The sequence below is a fragment of the Hydra vulgaris genome, chromosome 15 (genome assembly GCF_038396675.1).
Source record: "Hydra vulgaris chromosome 15, alternate assembly HydraT2T_AEP".
NCBI lineage: Eukaryota > Metazoa > Cnidaria > Hydrozoa > Anthoathecata > Hydridae > Hydra > Hydra vulgaris.
The window spans coordinates 29,328,122-29,348,709 of NC_088934.1; the positions used below are offsets into that span (position 1 = coordinate 29,328,122).

Here is a 20,588-nt window from a genome sequence, read left to right on the forward strand (position 1 = left end):
TTTTTGAAGAACTCTTTTTGCTGCTAATATGGTAGTTAAAACACAAACAAATTAGTCATCGTCGTAGTCGTGAGGACGATAAATACAACCGATGAGAATGATATCTTTCCCAATTTTGATCACACGCCATATTTGTTCAATTTTGGGCGAGTTAAGTTATGCAACATTATTTTTCTCAGCTACAATACTATCCTTGATGTAGATGGCAACACCACTTCCTCTGCCAATTCTGCCCATACGATATAGTTGATAACCAGCGATTGATCTATCAGAATTGCTCGTGAATCAGGTTTATGTAAACCATATGACATGCGGTAACAGTGATGGATCACAGATGTTAGCTAACCTAACAACAACTTCATCATGTTTATCTTTATTTAGTGAGCATGGATTGTTGGCCCATTGGGGCAGGGAGGGGCAAAAATATCAGGGCTTTTTTGTTCCCAGGCTCCAATCATGTGTAATCGTTTAAAAAAATGTTTGTGAAATAAGTCAGTAAGTTGATAAGGGCATTAAAAAACATTTAAACTATTTAACTTCAAAGTTTCAGATAAAATATAAATTAAGAACTATGTGACAAAGTTCAGTTATTTAACAGTTATTTAACAACTTTATTTTATCAAAACTTTTCCTGGTCTTTAAAGCAGCAAACTTGTCAATCATTTCATCAAAATCATTATCTTTTATCATATCACTTTCAATTGATAATAGAGCCTGATTAAAAAGGCTTGACTGTCCTGGGTTTCAATTTTGAAAAGCTCCTGTCACACAAAGCCACAGACATGCAGATTGTAAGAAATAGTTGTAGGCTTAGTACGAGTATTGGGAGAGACTCAGGGAAGTCCCATTAAGCTATCAACTTTAAAACATCAAATACTGACCGGTCTGTAGCTTCGTGGGGATCGATATTTGCTGCATTCGAGTGCCTTCTCAGCCTTGTTATTTCTCTTAAAAGGTCAACTTTGGATAATTTTTCATAGAAAGTGGTCAGTTTTAGAACTGACACCAGCAACTCTTTTACGGTTGCTGATAGAAGATCTTAGTTTTAACGGCTTCAAACAAGTTTGCTACATTCTTGATCCCCGCTGACCTAGTCTGGAGTTCAGAATGAAAAAGATCAATGCAAAGTGGGCTTAGCACTTTCTTAGTTATTTCTCTGCCATTTTTTTCTTAAAGCAAATGGAATTCCATATTGGTCTGATTTTAAAAGTCTGTTCAATTGCTTGCTCCACTAAGTGACTACGCTTCTCCTGCAAAAAAAGTCTTAATGGATCTAGCTTAGTAACCACTTTGTTAAAAATTAAGCCTTTATTCTGAAGACGCTGCTGAGTAATATTAACTTTCTCAAGAACAGCAGCCCAAAAGTACAGGTAGCAGAAAAATGTAAAATCACAGAGATCAGGTAAAGACTTTGTACTGTACCTCTTGTGCTCACATTTTCACTAGGAACACATAGAGTTTCAATTGCCTTCACACATTCATTAAACTTATCTTTTACTAGTTTAAGAGCAGCATTATTTGCTCTCCGACCTGTTGTTGATAGCTTTTTGACCGACATTGCAGAGTGGTCAATTAAAATATCCCATCGATGGGTGGAAGCAGCAAAGAAATATGTTCTTTCAAGAGCTTCAAAACATGTTACACATGAAGCATTTTCAGCAAAAAAGTGTTGACCACATAAGTTAAACGAACGGTCCACACTTTCATTTCTTTCATTTCAGAGTGGCCTAAACGCCTCCATAGATTCCAGACATGTGGCAGCATTATCATTACTTAAGGCTCTTGACATCATAGTGTCAAGTCTATTACTTTCTAGATTTTAAAAAATGTCAGAGCTAAGGTTATTAGCTTTTTTGCCTTTTAAAGTAAAAAATTCTAGAAATACTTCTCTTACTTTAACTTTTCCATTGTAGATTTTCACAAATCTAATCATCTCAAACAGCTGGTCAGTATTTGATTGGTCAAATGTGCTGACAAACAAAGTTCCAAAATACCTTGCAGCCTCTATTTTGTTGACAAGAATTAACTTCACATGATTTGCCAGAACGTTTAAAACTTTTTTCTGAGTTTCTGGTTAAAGATAGGGATGCTTTTGCAGTACCTGAAATTTGCTTTAATCTCATTAGGTGTTCTATCAGCGCATGTAATATTTAAAAACCATCTCAACTATTTCGAAAAAGTTTCCCCTATTCAATGAAGAATAATATTACTAATGGTCACAAAATGCCAGATTTTGTTTATCAAAATACAATGTGATATCTAGCAACCTGTACAAGATATTCCCCCAATTTTTTTTCTCCCTTTCACCACAGCAATACTTTCAGCAATAAGTGTTGTGTGCAGCTTATGTACTGCTGCTAATGTTCTCCGTTTTTCAAGGTAACATAGATGATTATTCGATATCTCATGACTATATAACTTTGGGCTTAGCTTCCACAACATTTGAAACCCAGTGACAAATTTGAATGTTGCATTAAAAGCAAAGAGTTTGCAGTAAAAGCAGTATAGCTTCTCACTGACGAGCGAGTAAATCATTCATTACCGCAGCATTTTCTCAATAATTGATATCATCTTGAAAAACCATTCTTTTGACAGCTGGCGCACATCTTCTTTCGCTTTTGCGCCTCGCCTTGTCAAAGCACTTAACAGACCATCCTTATTTTGAAAAACAAAAGCTTCCTCTTTCTCAAAATAATACATTCCAGAAAAAAATCAGATAAAATATTATAAGATTTTTGATCAACTTGATTCATCGTCACATTTACAATATCATGAGAAGAATCGTATTTAACGCCAATTTCTGTTTCATATTTATCCACTGCTACTTAGTTTTTGCCTACTGTGTTTCTATATTAATCCTCTTACACTTCTGTCTCTATTTCCCTTATTGAAAAATGCACACTGCTGGCATTGACGGAGTAAGTATCAATTACATAACTCGAATTGTGCTATCAAAAGTGTGACAAGCGAAATCTTAATTTATCCTAAAAATAATACATGATAGTGGAATAGATATAGTCAAAAAATCAAAACAAATATTAGCCTCTTTGGGGAATTTATTGTACGTTTCCCGGAGATATTAATGAATCACTAATTTTCAATAACGTGCTATTTATATATTTAAATCTTTTAAAGTCGGTTTTCATAAACGTGGTCGCGCGACCTTATGGAAACATCGTACGACAAATTTTGTCTTGCAAGATTGTTTTACGGTTGTGTCATTGATGTCATAGAGATTTATAAAATTCTATTCCAACGACAATTTTCACACGACTCTATGATTGGCTGATTCTATTATTGCGCGCTGTACTATGTTTTCTATTGGTTGATACTAAACAACGCAACCAATATATTTCAAAAATAGAATGTAAACAAAAATAAAATTGTAATTTGATAAAAACATTAGGTCGTAAGACACGATATTATCGTGTATATATATGGAAACTATATGGAAACCAACCTTTAGAAACAAATATAAATTCTTTTTATATTAAAATCGCATTCGTTAATGGCTCTCTAGCGTATTATATAACGTGCCACATTAATCTTTTACAAAAGGACGCTATTTGCTTCTTAGCAACTTGAACGCGTGACTTTCAACACTTCAAAATAAATTTTGTCAAACACTATAATTCTTGTTGAATATAAAACATCAAAAGTAGGTAGTTTTGTGATAAACAAAGCCAAGATAATAAAATCGGAAAACATAATGGCTTATCATAAAATCAACAAAACGTTACTGTCATTAATTTTTATGAAAGACATCCGAAATACAATCTTTTGTGAAAGGCATAAGAAATACCATTCCTTGATCTTGAATAAAAGACGAAAGATTTGTATGTGAAATGAAAAAATAGTTATTAATAAACAATATCAAAAAAACCCCTAAAACTGTTGGTTTGGTCAAACGCAAAAATAAGTTAACACAAGCATGAGCAGTTCTGTCAAATTTGCATTTTTTTCATTATGGTGTCACCTCTCAGGTCGTGATTATTTCACCCGGTACGGTCCGCACAATCATCCCCTAGCGACGCCACTGGTTTTTTACTAATGTATTACGAACTATATATTTTTATCTAATAAACAAGAAAAAGAAAATAATATTAAAAAATAATAACAATAATGAAAAAAATAAGTAAATATGTATGTATCTTTATTTTCTTTTGTAATAATCTTATTTTCAATCATATCTTTGGTATTCAAATATCACTCAGAAAACTTTTAAAGACCGTTTTATTGTAAACAAGTTGGTATTAACAATGGTTATGAAAAGTTGAACTAAAATTTATATTCGTAAAATATTTTTAAAATATATTATATATTATATTAGTTTTTTCTATAATAATTCCTACAATTTCGTCATAAATAATAATTCATTAAATACTAAATATATGTGCAATTGATTTCTTAAATTTCATTCTTTTTTTAAAACATTTCACACGTAAAATGAGCATCTTGGTGAAAATTTCATAGTGACTATGATTAATAAAAGCAATTTATTATTGTAGAAAAAAAATTTTGATTTCGAAAAATTAGAATTATGAAAACAAAAATAATATATAATGAAAGAAAACAAAGATATAAAGATATATAAACTTGAAAAATAAAAATATTTTGAAAAAAAAAGTGACCTAAGAGCATCTAAATCCAAAAAGCTTTATTGATATGCCACCAATATAAAATGCTTTATTAAATGCCACCAATGCACCTACTAAAACTAATTGGATTTTTCTAAAAATTTCTTATTTACAGTAGAAAAAGGGTAATCCCACAACTTCGTAGAAATGCCGAAACCTAAAATTAAAACAATGTATCAAAATAATATTACATCGAAAAACGTTTACTTTTCAATTTATTAAAAATATCTAAAAATATAAAACCTGTACTGTGATCATCAAAGTGATGAAGAACATGATAATACTTTAAAGAGTGGAACCAACTGCCTCTCGCAGGTGAACCATGGTGCAAATAGTAGTGTGTCAGATCGTAGATAACATAACCTAACATCCCCCCTGCAAAAACAGCTCGACCAATCCCGTGTGGCAAAACTGATACAAGAAGGTAATTCAATAAAAAGGCAAAGACTGAAGCACAGGCAGGTGGAAAAACTAAACGCATTTCATCAAATGGAACCTTAAAAACAAATAAGATATATCATCATCAAGGTCATAACAAAAGTAGTAAAAGAGATAGTATGAAATGAAAAGAGATAGCATGAAACAGATATAGAAAAAGGCAAATGTAAGTAAATCAAGTGGTGGATTATGATAATCAAGTGGTGTGTTAAAATATTGTTGTAGGTTAAAAGTGACTAGCTTTTCTTTTGCACAGCATGTATTTATGTATACACACATATACATACTAATATTATATGCAAGTGCCAATGTCGATACAACAATTAAAAAACCTAGTTATAAAATCTTTATGAAGAGCTGTATAATAAATAGGAAGATAGATATGGTATGACATATCCATCTTCCTATTATCTTCTAATGAGGGTACAGCTCTAAAACTCAGTTTTACGGTTCTGAGGCTAGCTATTAGTCAGGTTTCCCAAACACTGTAGTAGCTCTCATAGAGGCTGATTCCATCAACAGTTGAAAAATATCGAAGTATTAACAGTGCCATGTTGCAGATAGATGGTGTCCCTGTTTTTACTTTTGATGTGCATTACCAAGGCAACATTTAGAGCCCTTTTTTACGGCTTAGGGTATATAATAGTAATGAGCCAATTGCTTGGGTTATTAAACAGTGTACTGAGTACTATCTATGACTTGAGTCAAGTTCTTTAACAAATTTAAAAATGAATAAAGTTCCAAAAACTATAAAACACAAATAACCATCATCATCACCAAGTTCTCTAAACCTATCATTCACTAATATTCGTGGTCTTCGAAGTAACTTTTCTTTGGTTGAGTCTTGCAAAGTCTACCAGACCTACTTGCTCTTTGTGAGACTAAATTGAGTTCAGCTGTCTCATCTTGGGATCTTAGTGTTGATGGCTATCTTCCTTTAATTCGTAAAGACTCCAATAGTCACATTCTTGACCTGGGCATTTACATTCGTAAGAATTCACCCATTTGTCAGGAAACTAGGTTTGAATCCAAAGACTATTCCTTTATGTGCTTTCGTTTAGCACCACTTCACTTTATTGCCTTTCTCTTTGTTCTATATCACCATCCTTCATATCAAGACTGCACTCTTTTTGATGTTATTTCTGATCAAATTGACCAAGCCCTCTCTCTTTATCCATCAGCCAATATTGTTGTTATTGTTGACTTTAATGATCATCACCCTGAATGGCATGGTTCTAGTGTCAGTGACTCTGCAAGCATTAAAGCCCACAACTTTTGCCTTTCTCAATCCCTAACTCAAATAGTCCACTTTCCAACTCGCTTTCCAGACAACCTGAATCATTTACCTTCTCTACTCAACTTATGTCTTGTTTCTGATCCTAGTCAGTGCTCAGTTTCTCCACATTCACCATTAGGTGCTTCTGATCACGGTTTGATCTCTCGAAAACTATTATCTCATTCTTCTTCATCATCTAAATCCCCCTATCATCATACCTCTTAAAACTACTTTAAAGCTGACTGGGACTCTATCCGTGATTTTCTTTGTGATGGCCCTTGAGTAGAAATCTTTTGTCTTCCAGTAGACAAATGTGCTTCTTACATAACTCTGTGGATTCAGGCTGGCATGGAATCTTTTATTCCCAATTGACGATTCCAGGTAAAGCCTAACTCTTCTTCATGGTTTTCCTCACATTGTGCTGCTGCAATTGCCAATCAAAACCATTACTTTCATATCTATCAGCAAAACAATTCTCCAGAAAACAGACACCTGTTTATTACTGCTAGTAACCATTGTAAAAAGGTTTTGTCTAACGCCAAAGCCCGCTATTCTCAGGTCATAAAATCTCATACTTCATCACAAAAATTAGGCTCTGGTGACTTCTGGAGAATCTTCAATAGTATCAATAATAAGGGCAAATCTGTAATTCCATCTCTCTTTTATGGTTCAGACTTTGTCACCTCACCTAAAGACAAAGCTAAATAGCTTGCTAAGAACTTTTCATCAATATCATCTCTTGATTCCACAACTTGCGTTCTACCTGATATAGCCGTCAAGCAGGTTGATCGATTGCTTGACATTCGTATCACTTCAGCTTCTGTATCTAAAGTGATTTCCTGCTTAGACTCTTCTACAGCTTGTGGCCCAGACAACATATAACCTATACTATAACCTGTTATAGTCTTGCTGAAGTGTTCTCTGAAACCGTCGTCTATACTTTCAAAACTATTCAACAAATGTTTAACAGTCTTGTTTTTCAGCCTGCTGGAAAGCGGCATCTGTTATCTCTATTTTCAAAAATTCTGGAGAACAATCTGATTTGTCTAACTACCATCCCATTAGTCTTCTTCCTATCATAAGCAAGGTTTTTGAATCTTTAACTAACAAACACTTTACCTCTCATCTTGAATCTAATAATTTACTTTCTGACCATCAATATGGATTTCGATCTTCTTGCTCTACAGCTGATTTGCTAACAGTAATAACTGATAGGTTTTATCGTGCATTAGATAAAGGTGGAGAGGTTAAAATAAAGTATGGCATGCTGGTCTTCTCCTGAGCTTTCTCCTTATAGTGTATCTGGTAACATCTTTAAGATTATTGAATTCTTCCTTTCCAATCATAGTATAAAAGTTGTCCTTGATGGACAGCACTCTTCTTATGTAACTACAAGGGTTCCTCAAGATTCTCTCCTTGGCCCTATACTCTTTAATTAACATTAACAACCCTTTAAGTCGTCTGTCAATCGTTATCTTGCTCTACAATCTTCATCTTTTCTCTTTCAGTAACTTCCAACTTTAATTAGTGGTTGCTTGCAGCCTTGTTGGAAGCAAAGATGGTTAAAAAATAAGAAAAAAAAGCATAGGATGGATTTGGTATATGAGATTTAATGGAACCAAAATCGAATTTTTATTTTAATACTTTCATTTACCATTAATTAATCACTAAATTAATATATGTTTTTTTCTTAATATAAAATATAAAAAAGATCTTAAAGGGAATCACAGTTTAAGGGTCTTAAAGGGAATCACAGCTTTACCACAACGTGATAAAGCTGTTTAAATATCTTTATGGTTTAATTAAAGTTTTTTGGTAATTTAATTTTTAAATATTGATAGTTATATAGGCAATGAAAATACCCTTGATATAAAAAGAAATCATTAGGGAATTTAATCATACTATAGAATGCACTATATAATGCTATGGTTAAATTTCTCAACTATCATGTACCAGAGCTGATAAGGCCGCCCGGCGGCAAAGTAACTTTCTGCCTAAAGGCGAACTTTTTAGGGAGGCAGAAGCTGTAGGTGGCAGCCTCCCAATCAATTTTTAGCAGCAAAATGTTCTTTCTTCTGGCTCTAGTAGCTTCTGTTCTTTTATTGGCGACCGCAGTAAGAGTTATTTTTTGGAGGCAAATTGTTTTGGAGGCTAACCCCATTAGGAGGCGGAAGCCATTGGTGGCTGCCTCCAAACAAAAAATGGAGGCAGAACCATTTGGAGGTCGCTTCCAATGGCTTCTGCCTCCCAACTGGCTGCAGTCACTAAATTGGAGGCGGAAATATTTACCTTCTGCCAGCAGATGAAATAAAAAATAATTGCATGTCTGCTTTTAAGTTAATGAGCAATTAAATATTAACTAGAAACAAATGTTAAATATTTGACATTAAGTTTCATTTTATATGATTGCATGCAAAAGTTTTGAGTATTTAAAAAAATTTTAATTTTTTCTTTTAAACTAATAAATTAAGTAGAATAAATTAGTAGTGCAACAACAACAACAAAAATTTATAAACTTTAAATATATATACTTTTATAAATATTATCTATACTTTATTCTATACTTTTAAAATGTTTAAAAATATAGACTCATCTACTTTTACATGTTTTAAAGCTTTAAGCGATTAAAAGTTTAAAACGTTTAAAAGTTAAAAAAGTTTAAAATGTTTAAAAATTCAAAACATTTAAAACATTGAAAAGTTTAAAAAAACATAATTGAAAATTTAAAAAGATGTAAATTTTTAAATTGAGTTTATTAAATATTTTAATTGCTTCAGCGATGTTTCTTGTTGTACTTTCAAAACTATAAAATGTCTGCAAGCATTATTCGTTTATTTGCGCGTTTGAATAATTTTTTCTCATTTGTATGCGCCTATTTGTACATAAATTATTACCATTTATTTTGGCTGTTTCATCAAAAAATCCACTGTAATTTAATTGAACAACTTTTAATATAAATTAGATTAATTTATTAACCACTATATCCTATTAAAATAAATATTGAAATGCTTTTAGTTTAAAGACACCTCCAAAAGCCTACCCAATGGAAATGTGTCGTCCGTCAGACAAAGGGTTCCCACTGGGTAAACCATCTATTTATGTCAGTCAGTCTATGTACACTACACTATGACTACGGCTATATTAGTCGATTATGATTAGGCTATACTAGTATGTATGTGCATGTATTCTAAAAAACTTTGAAAAATAAAAACAAAGAAATTTTTAATAAACATTAATTATAGGTTAAACAGTAATGTCACAGTTAACACGCAAAAAAAAATTTTTTTTTTTTTTTTAAATATTAATTATTGATCAAAAACTTATTTGTCATAAATTTTTTTTTGATTTTTTTTGCTTAAGGCTTGTAAACAAAATTTCGAATTTTTAACATTTGTTTTGAATATAAAATTACAAACTTATTCGATAGTCCTAGAAAAACAGCCGCTCTGGCAAAATCATAATTATTTTTTTCAAAAAATTATTTAAATAGTCAATAAACCATATGAAACCAAACTCTGATGTAAAATATTTAATATTTGTTCTCAGTTAATATTTTAATTGCTTGTTAACTTAAAGACAAATGTGCAATTACTTTTATTACATCTGCCGGCGGGAGGCAAATATTTCCACCTTCAATTTGGCGGCCGCAGCCAGCTGGGAGGCAGAAGCTATTAGAGGTGACCTCCAAATGGTTTTGCCTTCAAAATTTCTTCTGGAGGCAGCCACCATTGGCTTCTGCCTCCCTATTGGCGTTGGCCTCTAAAACATTTTGCCTACAAAAAGAAATCTGCGGAGGCGAAAAGATTTACACCATTTTTCAACACTCTCATGTACAATAAACTGGGACCGAATTCTCCACTTCTAACATAAAAATTTATTTGTTAAAATTTAAAGAAAAAGTGTATACCACACAATGTAATGAATATAATGCAGCGCTTAAAAAGAATAGAAAACCTGGAAATAAAGTTATGAGCTTAAGTAAAAATTTGGAAATGGTAGGTGTATCTGATAGAAACTGCCCGAGAAGATTTAGGATATGTTTTTAGGTTTAGGATTTGATTTAGGAAGTTTTTACATGTAAAGCATAAAAGTGCAGAAAATTAATTGGGAAGAGAAACTTGCTAGTTTTTGGAGAAAAAAAAGGAGCAGATGTAGAAAAACTTGTAAAATGGTAAAGTATTAAAATAAAATATCAACTAACCTTGTGGTGTTGACCATGAAAAAAGAAATGCATTGTAATCCAAAAAAAAGAAGGTCCTTTTGGCTCCAAATGAAATAAATAGCGATGTAACATATATTCGATCAATGTCCACAATGGTAAACCAATTGAAAAACTGAAGCAGAAGCACGCCAGAGCTAACGACTTATAAACGTAAATATTCTCAAACTTAAATTTATCTGAAATGGTTTCATGCATTTCATTAATTGAAAGCATAGAAACGATTATAATTATAGGTATCCATACCAAAGGTATTACATACCAAGGCGTTTTAGAAAAAAATTCAACAAATTCAGAATCAAATAACTTCAATTTCTTGTTCACAGGTGAGTGTACCCATTTCAAATAGTTATGGCCTAATTTGTGAACTTGAAAAACCATGCCTTTATTCCAATCCACAAGATTCTAAAAAAAAGTTTTATTTAGTAATTAAAACAAATTTATATATATATTTATATATATATAATCAATATATATATATATATATATATATATATATATATATATATATATATATATATATATATATATATATATATATATAATTAATATATATAGGCTTGGTCGGGAAGCAGGTGCGATCACACTCTATATCTGATCAGGCAAATAATATTTAATTGCAACAACATGGCCACAGCTTTTCAGTTATTTTGAGAACATTTCAAAAAGCACAAAAAAATAATTTTTTTTATAAAATTAAGTGACAATTTTATAAAAAGTTACAACTTACAATTAATGACCGTTTAAAAAAAAAAACGTTCTTCAATTTATCAAAGAGTATAATGTAATTTTTAATTAAGTATTTATGTTTTTTCAAGATTCTAATGAAACTAACGGTAGTTGAATTATATATATAAAAAAAAAAGAAAACTTTTTTATATAAATTATTTAAAGCAATTCTTCTTAAGTAAGATAAACAAGAAAAAAAATAAATTGTTGTGTTACTATAATCGTTGCGGTCTATAATGATCATTATCTAAACTGCAGACTACGTATACATTTAAAAACTTTATATTATACTTAAACTAAGCGATGATTTACTTTTATTGATCGTTTATAAAAAGAAAATTTTAAATTTTATTTTTTAAATTATATAAAGTTAAGTAAGTTATAAAATTCTATAAATAATTATACATATAAAAATATACAGTATGTCAAAAGTCAAAAAAGTGTATCGCCCCTTAAAAGTCTAAAAAGTGTATCGCCCCTTAAATAACTATTTTGCTAATATAAAATTAATAGTCTATTTGTGCGCCTTTTGCCTTGATGACTGCAAGACGCCTTTTAGGGATTGAATTTACTAAGTTTTTAAGCCATCGTGTGTCTAATTTTTCCCATTCCTCAATGAGAATTGCCTTTAATTGCGACAAGCTGGATGGTTTTTGATCAGCTACTTCAATTTTAAAATGATTCCATAAATTTTCAATCGCACTTAGGTTTGGTGACTGAGAAACCCAACCTAACACTTTAATACTGTTTTTTTTTAAACCACTCAGTTGCTAATTTTGATGTGTATTTATGATCTCTATCCTATTGAAAGGTAAAATTACGAGATAAGCATGCACTTCTGGCGCTTGATCTCAGTTTTTGCTTCAGAATATCAGTATAAACCTCTGATGTCATTATTCCATCAATGAATTCACTAACATCACTCCAAGCAAAAGAGCCCCAAACCATCATCCGACCTATGATAAAAGGAAAAAATAAGTAAGAATATATCATTTTGAAATGTTATTGACAGTTAGTCTCATACATTTAGGATTTTGGCGTTCACTATTTTTTCTCCATTTGTGTATGATACCATCAGAACCAAACATATATATTTTTGTTTCATTTGACCATAAAACTCTTTGCCTATGGTCAATAGTCCTACTTAAATGTTTCTTAGCCTAAGCCAATCTTTTCTTTTGATTCTTTTTACTCAAAAGTCTTTTTTGGAGCAATTCTACCTACAAAATCTTGGTTTTTCAAGTGATTACGAACAGTTTGAGGATTTACGGTTATACCATGATCTGTTTGTAAATCTTTTGCAAGCTTTGGTGCAGATAATCCTCGATCTTGTTTAACTTTTAGAATAATTTCTATATCAATGCGTAAAGTAGTATTAGCTGGGTGTCCTTTTTTTGGCAATTTTTTTACAGTACCCATTTTTTTATATTTTCTAATGATATTTCCTACACTATTAGGCTTAATATTTACTATTTTATAAATAGTTTTATATACTTGCCTACTTTTATAGTGTCCCAGGATCAGTTTTTTTACTGATTCATGAATTTCATATCTTTTCTAAAAAGAGAACAAACTTTGCTAAAAAATTATTTAGAATAACTTCTATTAATCAATTTTGTTTGTTTTTGGCTTTTTTTCTGCAATTTTACCAAGTAAACAACACAAAAAAAAAAAAGTTAAAAAATGATTAGGGGGTGGTACACTTTTTTGACTTACACTTTTTCTAATTTAGTGGATAATTTTTGTTTTAAGTATAAGAATATTAATTTCTTGTTATAAAAATGTTTTTTTATATAAATTCAACATTAAAAAAAAAAAATTCAGGTCAAAAATCTAAATTTAAGCATATAAAAATTTGTTTTTATTGAAAAATCATCAGGCGGTGATGGACTTTTTCGACATACTGTAGATTAACTTTTAATTCTTTAAATGTAAATCTTTTTAAAATATTTGTACAATTGATTTTTATAAAAATCAACAAATGCGTTTTCAATAAAATTAAAAAAATAATAATCAAAGATAATAAAATTAATAATCAAATAAACATACAGGAGCTTACAGGCGACTGAACATAAACATACATATATACATAGAGAATCACGAGTGAATAAACACCGTTGCAGAGGCACAGTGGGCCAAACAACTGTTTACACAGATATTGGTTCATAACTTTTGAACGGAAAGTGCTACGGAGTTGATTAAGAACTTTTTGGAAAGGTTTTTATGCGTAAATTTTGGAAAAAAAGTAAATTTGCTGCAGGATATTTAGGTCAAAATTTAAAAGAACAAAATATCGAAAATTTCATAAAATTTGCTTTTTCATTGGTTATAACTAAAATACGTATAAATATTTACAAAAATGTATGTTTATTTTGTAATAAAAGATAACATAAATACATCAATGACAAAAACAATAAAAATTATCAAAAGAAGTACTAAAATATATAATTTATTCATATGTTAACATTTTAAAATATGTGTCATCTTCAGATAAAATGTTATAAGAGACATTTAGTTTATGATAATATTTATCAGAATGTCTTCTTTCATACCAAAATTTGCAGAATGGTTTTGACTTGTATCTCTTATCAAAAATAATTTGATCAGATAATATCAACATTCGGTAAATGGTGTCTGTTAAATTGACAATTTAGGAGTTTTTACTTGAGAGTCTAGTATGTATCAATCTTAATATTTTGTTATTACCTTTTAACCCAGAATTATAAAAATTTCCCAAACCACTTTCCTCATTACTCAAAATTAGCACCCAAGAATTACCAATCAGTTTGTGAAGTGATGGTGTTATACTGATCCATGGTCCAGGTAAATTTATTTTTGTAACAGAGAGAAACTTGTTAATTAGGAATAAATAAAAATCTGTAAAATAGCTTTTATATTGATCCACATTTATTTTCCTTTTTGAGGAAAATGCTCAAAGAATTACTGAGAAATTTGAAATTTTGAAATGTTGCAAGACATTGAACAAGCAATTGTGTAATAATTAAATCCTTATAAGATTTTTGATGCAATAGTTCTCTAGCTATATAACCTGCTGTTGCTATTCCTCCTTTTCCAATTGTATCAGGGTAGTCCTATTTTATACCTGTTTATTTCAACATCTCTTTTTTTTAATGAAGTGTCTGCTTGCTTCAGAAATCTATTTCAAGCACTAAAAGGAGACTAAGACCAATCAAAAACACCAGCTTTCGCATGTACAATAGTCTTCATGAAATGGTACTAAGAATGTAATATGCCCTTTATATACTAATTTATAATATATATTATAGTATAATAAACAGATGGACTTAAAAGCACTTTGCTAATATAAAAACATTTGATTATTTACGAATTTAATTGTTTTAGCAAGTCAAAATGTTTTTGGCATAATGGAAACATACATAAATTTGAATGTTCTCAAAACATCTAAAAAGCCATGGCTATGTTGTCGCAACTAAATATAACTTGGGTGGTCAGAAATAGAGTGGAATCGCATTGCTTCCTGACCAAGCCTGTTTAAACTCCATGGGTTAGTTGGAACTGAATATTTGCTACATTATAAGAGGTTTATGATTTGACAAAACTTCTACTTCTGCTCAGATAGTTCAATTTGCTGAGACAAATATTGAAATCTGTCAACTTCAAAATGGTTACAAGAAATTCTTGGAACTAGCGATCATCTTTTTATGTTGAACTCCATGGTGTGGTGTTCAACCTAAACTCTTGCCATCTAGTGTAACCAGGCACCTTAGAAACCAAGAATCACTAATTCATTTAAAATATAGATTTTCAGGTCTCAATTCAAACTGAAAGCTGGTGAAAAAAAAGGAATTTTTCATTTTTCTTGCTTATTTACAATGTTTACATTTCAGTTCCTCATACAGTTAGTAGCCAATGATCTGTGTTTATGATGCTAATTGTCTGAATGCTAATTGTCTGAATGCTAATTGTCTGAATGCTAATTTCAAGCCATTAGACAGACTACAGTTACAGCGTTCAACTGTTATCTGCGGTAGAATATAGAATGAAATCAATGACATGCAATGTCATTGATTTTGTTCTATCCACCACCAAGACTTGACTCTAATTTTCTCCATGCTTCTGGACAAACTTAGAGTCAAGTCTTGGTTTTTTAAGTTGTCACCAAAGCAACAGAAAGAAAACTGACTATGTATATACTAGTAATTAATGGATTCCACTGATTAAGAAATTAAATTTCAGTTATTAGCACTGAAATGAAACAGAATTCACTGTTAACAAAAAATGAAGAACAGAAAGAGTACTTATTTTATGTTGCCCATGGACATGGATACATTGTTCAAAGAAAAGCACCTTGCTGCTAGAACTTTGAAAGTCTGAATAGATTTGCAATGACACTAATGATCGACTATATAGTATTGACAACTATTTTAAATATAAATTAAAAAAACAACAAAAAAACGATGCAACTACCAGTTTTGTTGTAGTAAATACAGTGATCCAGTTGCAACTGCTAAACAACAATAACTTGTTTTCCATAATCATATGAAATAGTTTAAATTGATATGTAATCATAAGTTTTAATTACAGAGCATCCATAAAGAAAAAATTTGGACGAATGGTATTAAACATCAGCTGTGTTATACTTATGGACTTCATTTAGCAGTATGTGATCTTTGTTACAAAAAGTGAAACCTTTTAGAGGAAAAATGATTGAAGGTGATTCACAGCATTAGAAATAAGAATAATCGAACACAATATTTTTTAAATTTCATTAATCTTATTACATTTAGCAATGGGGGTGAAGGAGCCAAAGATGGAATATATATATATATATATATATATATATATATATATATATATATATATATATATATATATATATATATATATATATATATATATATATATATATATATTTAAACATCTTTAGGACAATTTTTGCACAGCAACTTGTTTTCTTCCTCAATGCAACTATATCTGATATTTTTCGCTTTGTGCTTTAGCAAGTGCAAAAGCAATAAGTTCTAGACGAGCAAACAGATCTTTTAATGACAAGTTTAGAGACTTTTGGTGCAAAATAGAGTTAATTATGCCACAGTTTGCTTGATAGATTTGCTTCAAACTTGACACATAGTATTCTAGCATGTATATTGAGATATGATATATCTTGAGTTTTAGTCTAGCTGCTTTTTGTTCTCTGCCAAAAAGTGTTGATTCCTAATATACTTGACAATGTGCACTATGCAATCTTTAACACTCCATAACTGGGTCATGTGCTAACAAATTCATTAAGTGTAGTGAACATCCATGTGTAACTACATTAAAATCAGATTATGATTCAACATTATAATTCATTTTTGATGCATTATCAACGCAGTATACATTGCCAGGTAACAAGATAAATAACTTTTTAAATTTTATATACAATCTTTTAGCTCATACTTGTTCTAACACCATATGACATTTAATGGACCATATTATTACATTTTCTATCTGCAATCATTTCAAAGATACAACAAACTAATGATATTGAGGGGTGATGTCAATGATCCTGAGGGGTGCTTCTTATCAATTTGACTGTTGAAACATATTTCAGTTTTCAAAAAAAGTTCAAAAAAAAATTATATACAGTGGCAGATGCTACAAGGCATGTATTTTAAACAAATGATTTTGATAGCCTAATAATACTAATATTATAAATTCTAATAACCTACAACTTGTCAGGTTATTGCATTATGCACACAAAACTAACACTGTAACTGCAAATAATAAAAAACTTGAGCAAAAAAAAAATCAGATTTCAAACAATGTTTTGATTATTTTGATTACAATTATAATAAATTTAACAACACTCTACAGTTATGATAACCAAAACCTATGCTATATTTATACTAACTTTTGCCTTATAGTTTTTTTGAAATTGTTGTAAATCAGCACTATCCTGTAAAACTTTTACAATATTGTAAAATCTTTCTCTCAAGCTGTGTAAAACTGTACTTTACAAAATAAGATTTTACAATTTTGACTTTTATATAAGACAGCGTACTTTACAATGCATAAATTTAGCTACACTGTAAAAATTGTAATTGTAAATTTGTCTCGAAAAATAGTACGATAGATTACAAATACAAATATATTCATGATTTTTTGCTTAATTACTGGCTACTTATCATCATTGTTATAAAATTTTTTCCGTTTTTTAAAATAAATCAAAACTATGTATTTAGTTTTACAATTTTCATCAGCAGATACAATATTGGCCTCTTATTTGACCTATGAGTTTATTTAATTTATTTAAATTTTTAGTTTTCAAATTAAAATTTTAAATAATATTTAATATTATAAATCATATTCAATCTTATAACATTTGATTATTTAAATATGAAAGAGAAAGTAAAAACAGTAAAAATATTCTAAACGACTAAATGAGTCAAGTTAAATCATTCAAAGATGAATCATCAAGCAAATTAAATATGAATACTAATTCATAAACAATAAATGCAATAAATTTAAAAAATGTACTTAAATAATTTAGTACATGTGTAGTACAAATTATAACAAAATAATTAAAATATAACAGAATAATTAAAATATGATCATAAATATAATTATTTCTTGTTAAAGCAAAAACAAACAGTTCAAAAACAAAAATTCTAGAATGGCTAACAAATTATTTAAACTATTGTCAATAAATTATTTAAAATCATTTATTTATTAACAATAGATGCTAGTAAGCATTGGAACAAGAAAGATTAATAATATACAACTATTTATAATCACATTAAAAGAAAAAAGTGTTGCAGAATGCAATAAAAAAAATGATTTAAGATAAGTTGAAACAGTTAAATAAAACGAAGAGTATACTTAAAAAATATAACAAATAGTCATAGAGTTAAAAATCGTTTTAAAAACAATTTACCTCATTCCATCCCTCCATTAAACTCATTTGTGAATACTAAAAGTAAAATATAAAAGCATGAAATTATTAAAAAAAAATTGCATATATACACACACACATATGCACATATATAATTACATACATACATAATAACAAAAATAATAATAATTATTTTTAAGATAATCTATGAGTATTATATTTATATATTTTTGCTCATTCAAGTTTTGTTATTACAACCTTTTGTTTGGCTTGCTTTAACATTACTTTGCTGTCTTGTAATTTCTATCCCTTAGTTCTTTGTCTGCTTTTGTTGCTGTTGTTTGCTGTTGTACTTTTTACATTTTTGCTGTTGTACTTTTTAAATTTTTGATTATATTTTATTTGTTTGACATTATTTAATGTATTATAAATGTTAGATATTCATTATCTTTAATTACCAAGAATATTTTTTGATTGATTTTTAGTAACTAGATATTTTACAAGTTTAAAATAAAGAGATATTATTTTGATAATTTTGTTTTTAAAAACGAAATTATCAAAACTAATACAACATAGTTAACTTATCTTGTACTTAGTATAATATTTAAAAATGCTGTACAAACTATTATATTTTAGGGAGCCTAAACTGTGTTTCACTAAAACAGCCTTTAAATAAAAAATTTTATAAAAAAAAAATAATAATAATGTTAATATTGCTTGCAATAAAAACATCAAATAATTTTCAATTCTATTTTTACAATCATTTTTGCTTGAAGAATTGATCACTAGCTTCTTATTACAAATTACTAACACCTACTACTATTTGTTAAATAGTAATACCTACATCTTTTGTAGCAATCATGTCTAATTAAAAGATATTATACTAAAAATTTAAGGATTGATATTAATAAAAATTAGTTAGCTATCATTAAAGCAGCTTTTTTTTCTTGTCTATAAACTGTCTAAAAACCAAGACCCTAGCTAAAACATTAAAAACTGGATTTTAGTATACCTGTTAAAAATATGTTCTCGCATTTTATTTTAGTACAAAAAAAAAAAAGACTTATGAAGTTATTTTTTTATGACTATGACTTTCATGTCAATGATAAAATGTGTGTGTGTGTGTGTGTGTGTGTGTGTGTGTGTGTGTGTGTGTGTGTGTGTGTGTGTGTGAGTGTAAAACATATTTTTAATTACCTCCTCATCTTGTTCGTCAATACAACCAATTTTATATTGCTCCAGAAGCTTATAAGCATTTAATGAGTGTTGATGTATAGAATTATTTGTTAAAATATTGGTCACATCAGATCCTGCTTTAGTTAATATTAAATCAGGACCTCCAGGGTGATTTTTCAAAAACTTTGTTACATTATAAACACCGCCTCTTACTGTCACCCAACAATCTTCCGGAGATACATGTTGCATTACATCTTCTTTATTAAAAATTTTTAAGTTTTTATCTAAGCTTTCTTTTTTATTAACCATTTTTTTATATTAAATTAGTACATACTTATTTTTATTAAACCATCTAAATATAAACTACATCCTAATTTAAAGGAATAAGCAAATGATACATCTTGAAATAAAAATTTATTTTTCCTCTCAAATTTCGTGCACCAGATTCAGATTTCCACCTATGACATAACATACGGCGTGGGTGCACTGCCTAATAAATTTAAACCTTTCCTAATATAATCTAAAGATTTCTTAATATTAATTAGTAAGACCACACTTAAGCATATTTAAATTTAAAACTTCTTATTCACAATAGAAATTCCGCACCTGCAGGTTGAAAGATAAAATCAGTTAAACACAATTAATGATAAAAACATTGGCTCCAAAGCCAAGCTATGTCCAAATGGCACTCTATGTAAAACAAACATATGGCGTCTACTCCCAGCACTTCAAGTCGAATGGTGTGTTTCTATATTGATATAGCTTTTTTAAGTTTTATTTAAATGTTAGTACTTTTGGTCCACTTTGTAAATGGCAACTTTCGTGTTCGCTTTCGAGATCGCTTTTCTGCATTTTTTGTTGTATTACTTTTATTGTTTATTGTGTTATTGGTTATTGCTATTATTTTATTTTTAATTATTCCCGTTTTTTTCTTAAAGTTTTTAAATAGAAAGTTGATATACTTTTAAATTAAAGTTCACTACTTATTCTAAACTTATGTAAAAAGTTTCTATTATCGTGAATATTTTATTTTTCTATGAAATCCAAACCAAACAATGCTAAAACTATAACAAACCACCAAAATTACTTTCTCTAATCTTTTACTATTTACTTTTTTTTAATTTAACTAACTACATGATGCTTTTAAATAAGAAGATTTTATACTTTTTTATCTTCTTTTTTTTTAATATTTACCGGGAAAACTGAATTTTATGCTATAGCAACAATCAATGCTTTAGAATGTGTTGATCACCACAT

At 29.4% G+C, this 20,588-nt stretch overlaps 1 protein-coding gene across 1 annotated transcript; it reads right to left on the reverse strand.

Annotated features, from left to right (window-relative positions):
• Positions 1 to 4,142: 4,142 nt before the first annotated feature.
• On the reverse strand, positions 4,143 to 19,801 carry LOC100204744 (fatty acid 2-hydroxylase). Its single transcript, XM_065820385.1, has 5 exons — positions 19,353 to 19,801; positions 18,198 to 18,233; positions 10,553 to 10,975; positions 4,881 to 5,133; positions 4,143 to 4,794 (listed from the first exon to the last, which is right to left on the reverse strand). The coding sequence occupies exons 1-5, from the start codon at positions 19,638 to 19,640 to the stop codon at positions 4,718 to 4,720; spliced, it is 1,077 nt and encodes a 358-aa protein (XP_065676457.1). The 5' UTR covers positions 19,641 to 19,801; the 3' UTR covers positions 4,143 to 4,717.
• Between the last annotated feature and the right edge of the window lie 787 nt (positions 19,802 to 20,588).

Bases quoted from the DNA above. Each gene is read 5' to 3' on its own strand.
- LOC100204744 (XM_065820385.1), bottom strand. From the start codon at position 19,640: ATGGTTAATAAAAAAGAAAGCTTAGATAAAAACTTAAAAATTTTTAAT. The intron at 18,234-19,352 runs GTAATTAAAAAT...TTTTACTTTTAG, and splicing joins TTGACGAACAAGATGAGGAG to TATTCACAAATGAGTTTAAT. The intron at 4,795-4,880 runs GTTTTATATTTT...TTTTAATTTTAG, and splicing joins CTTTGATGATCACAGTACAG to GTTTCGGCATTTCTACGAAG.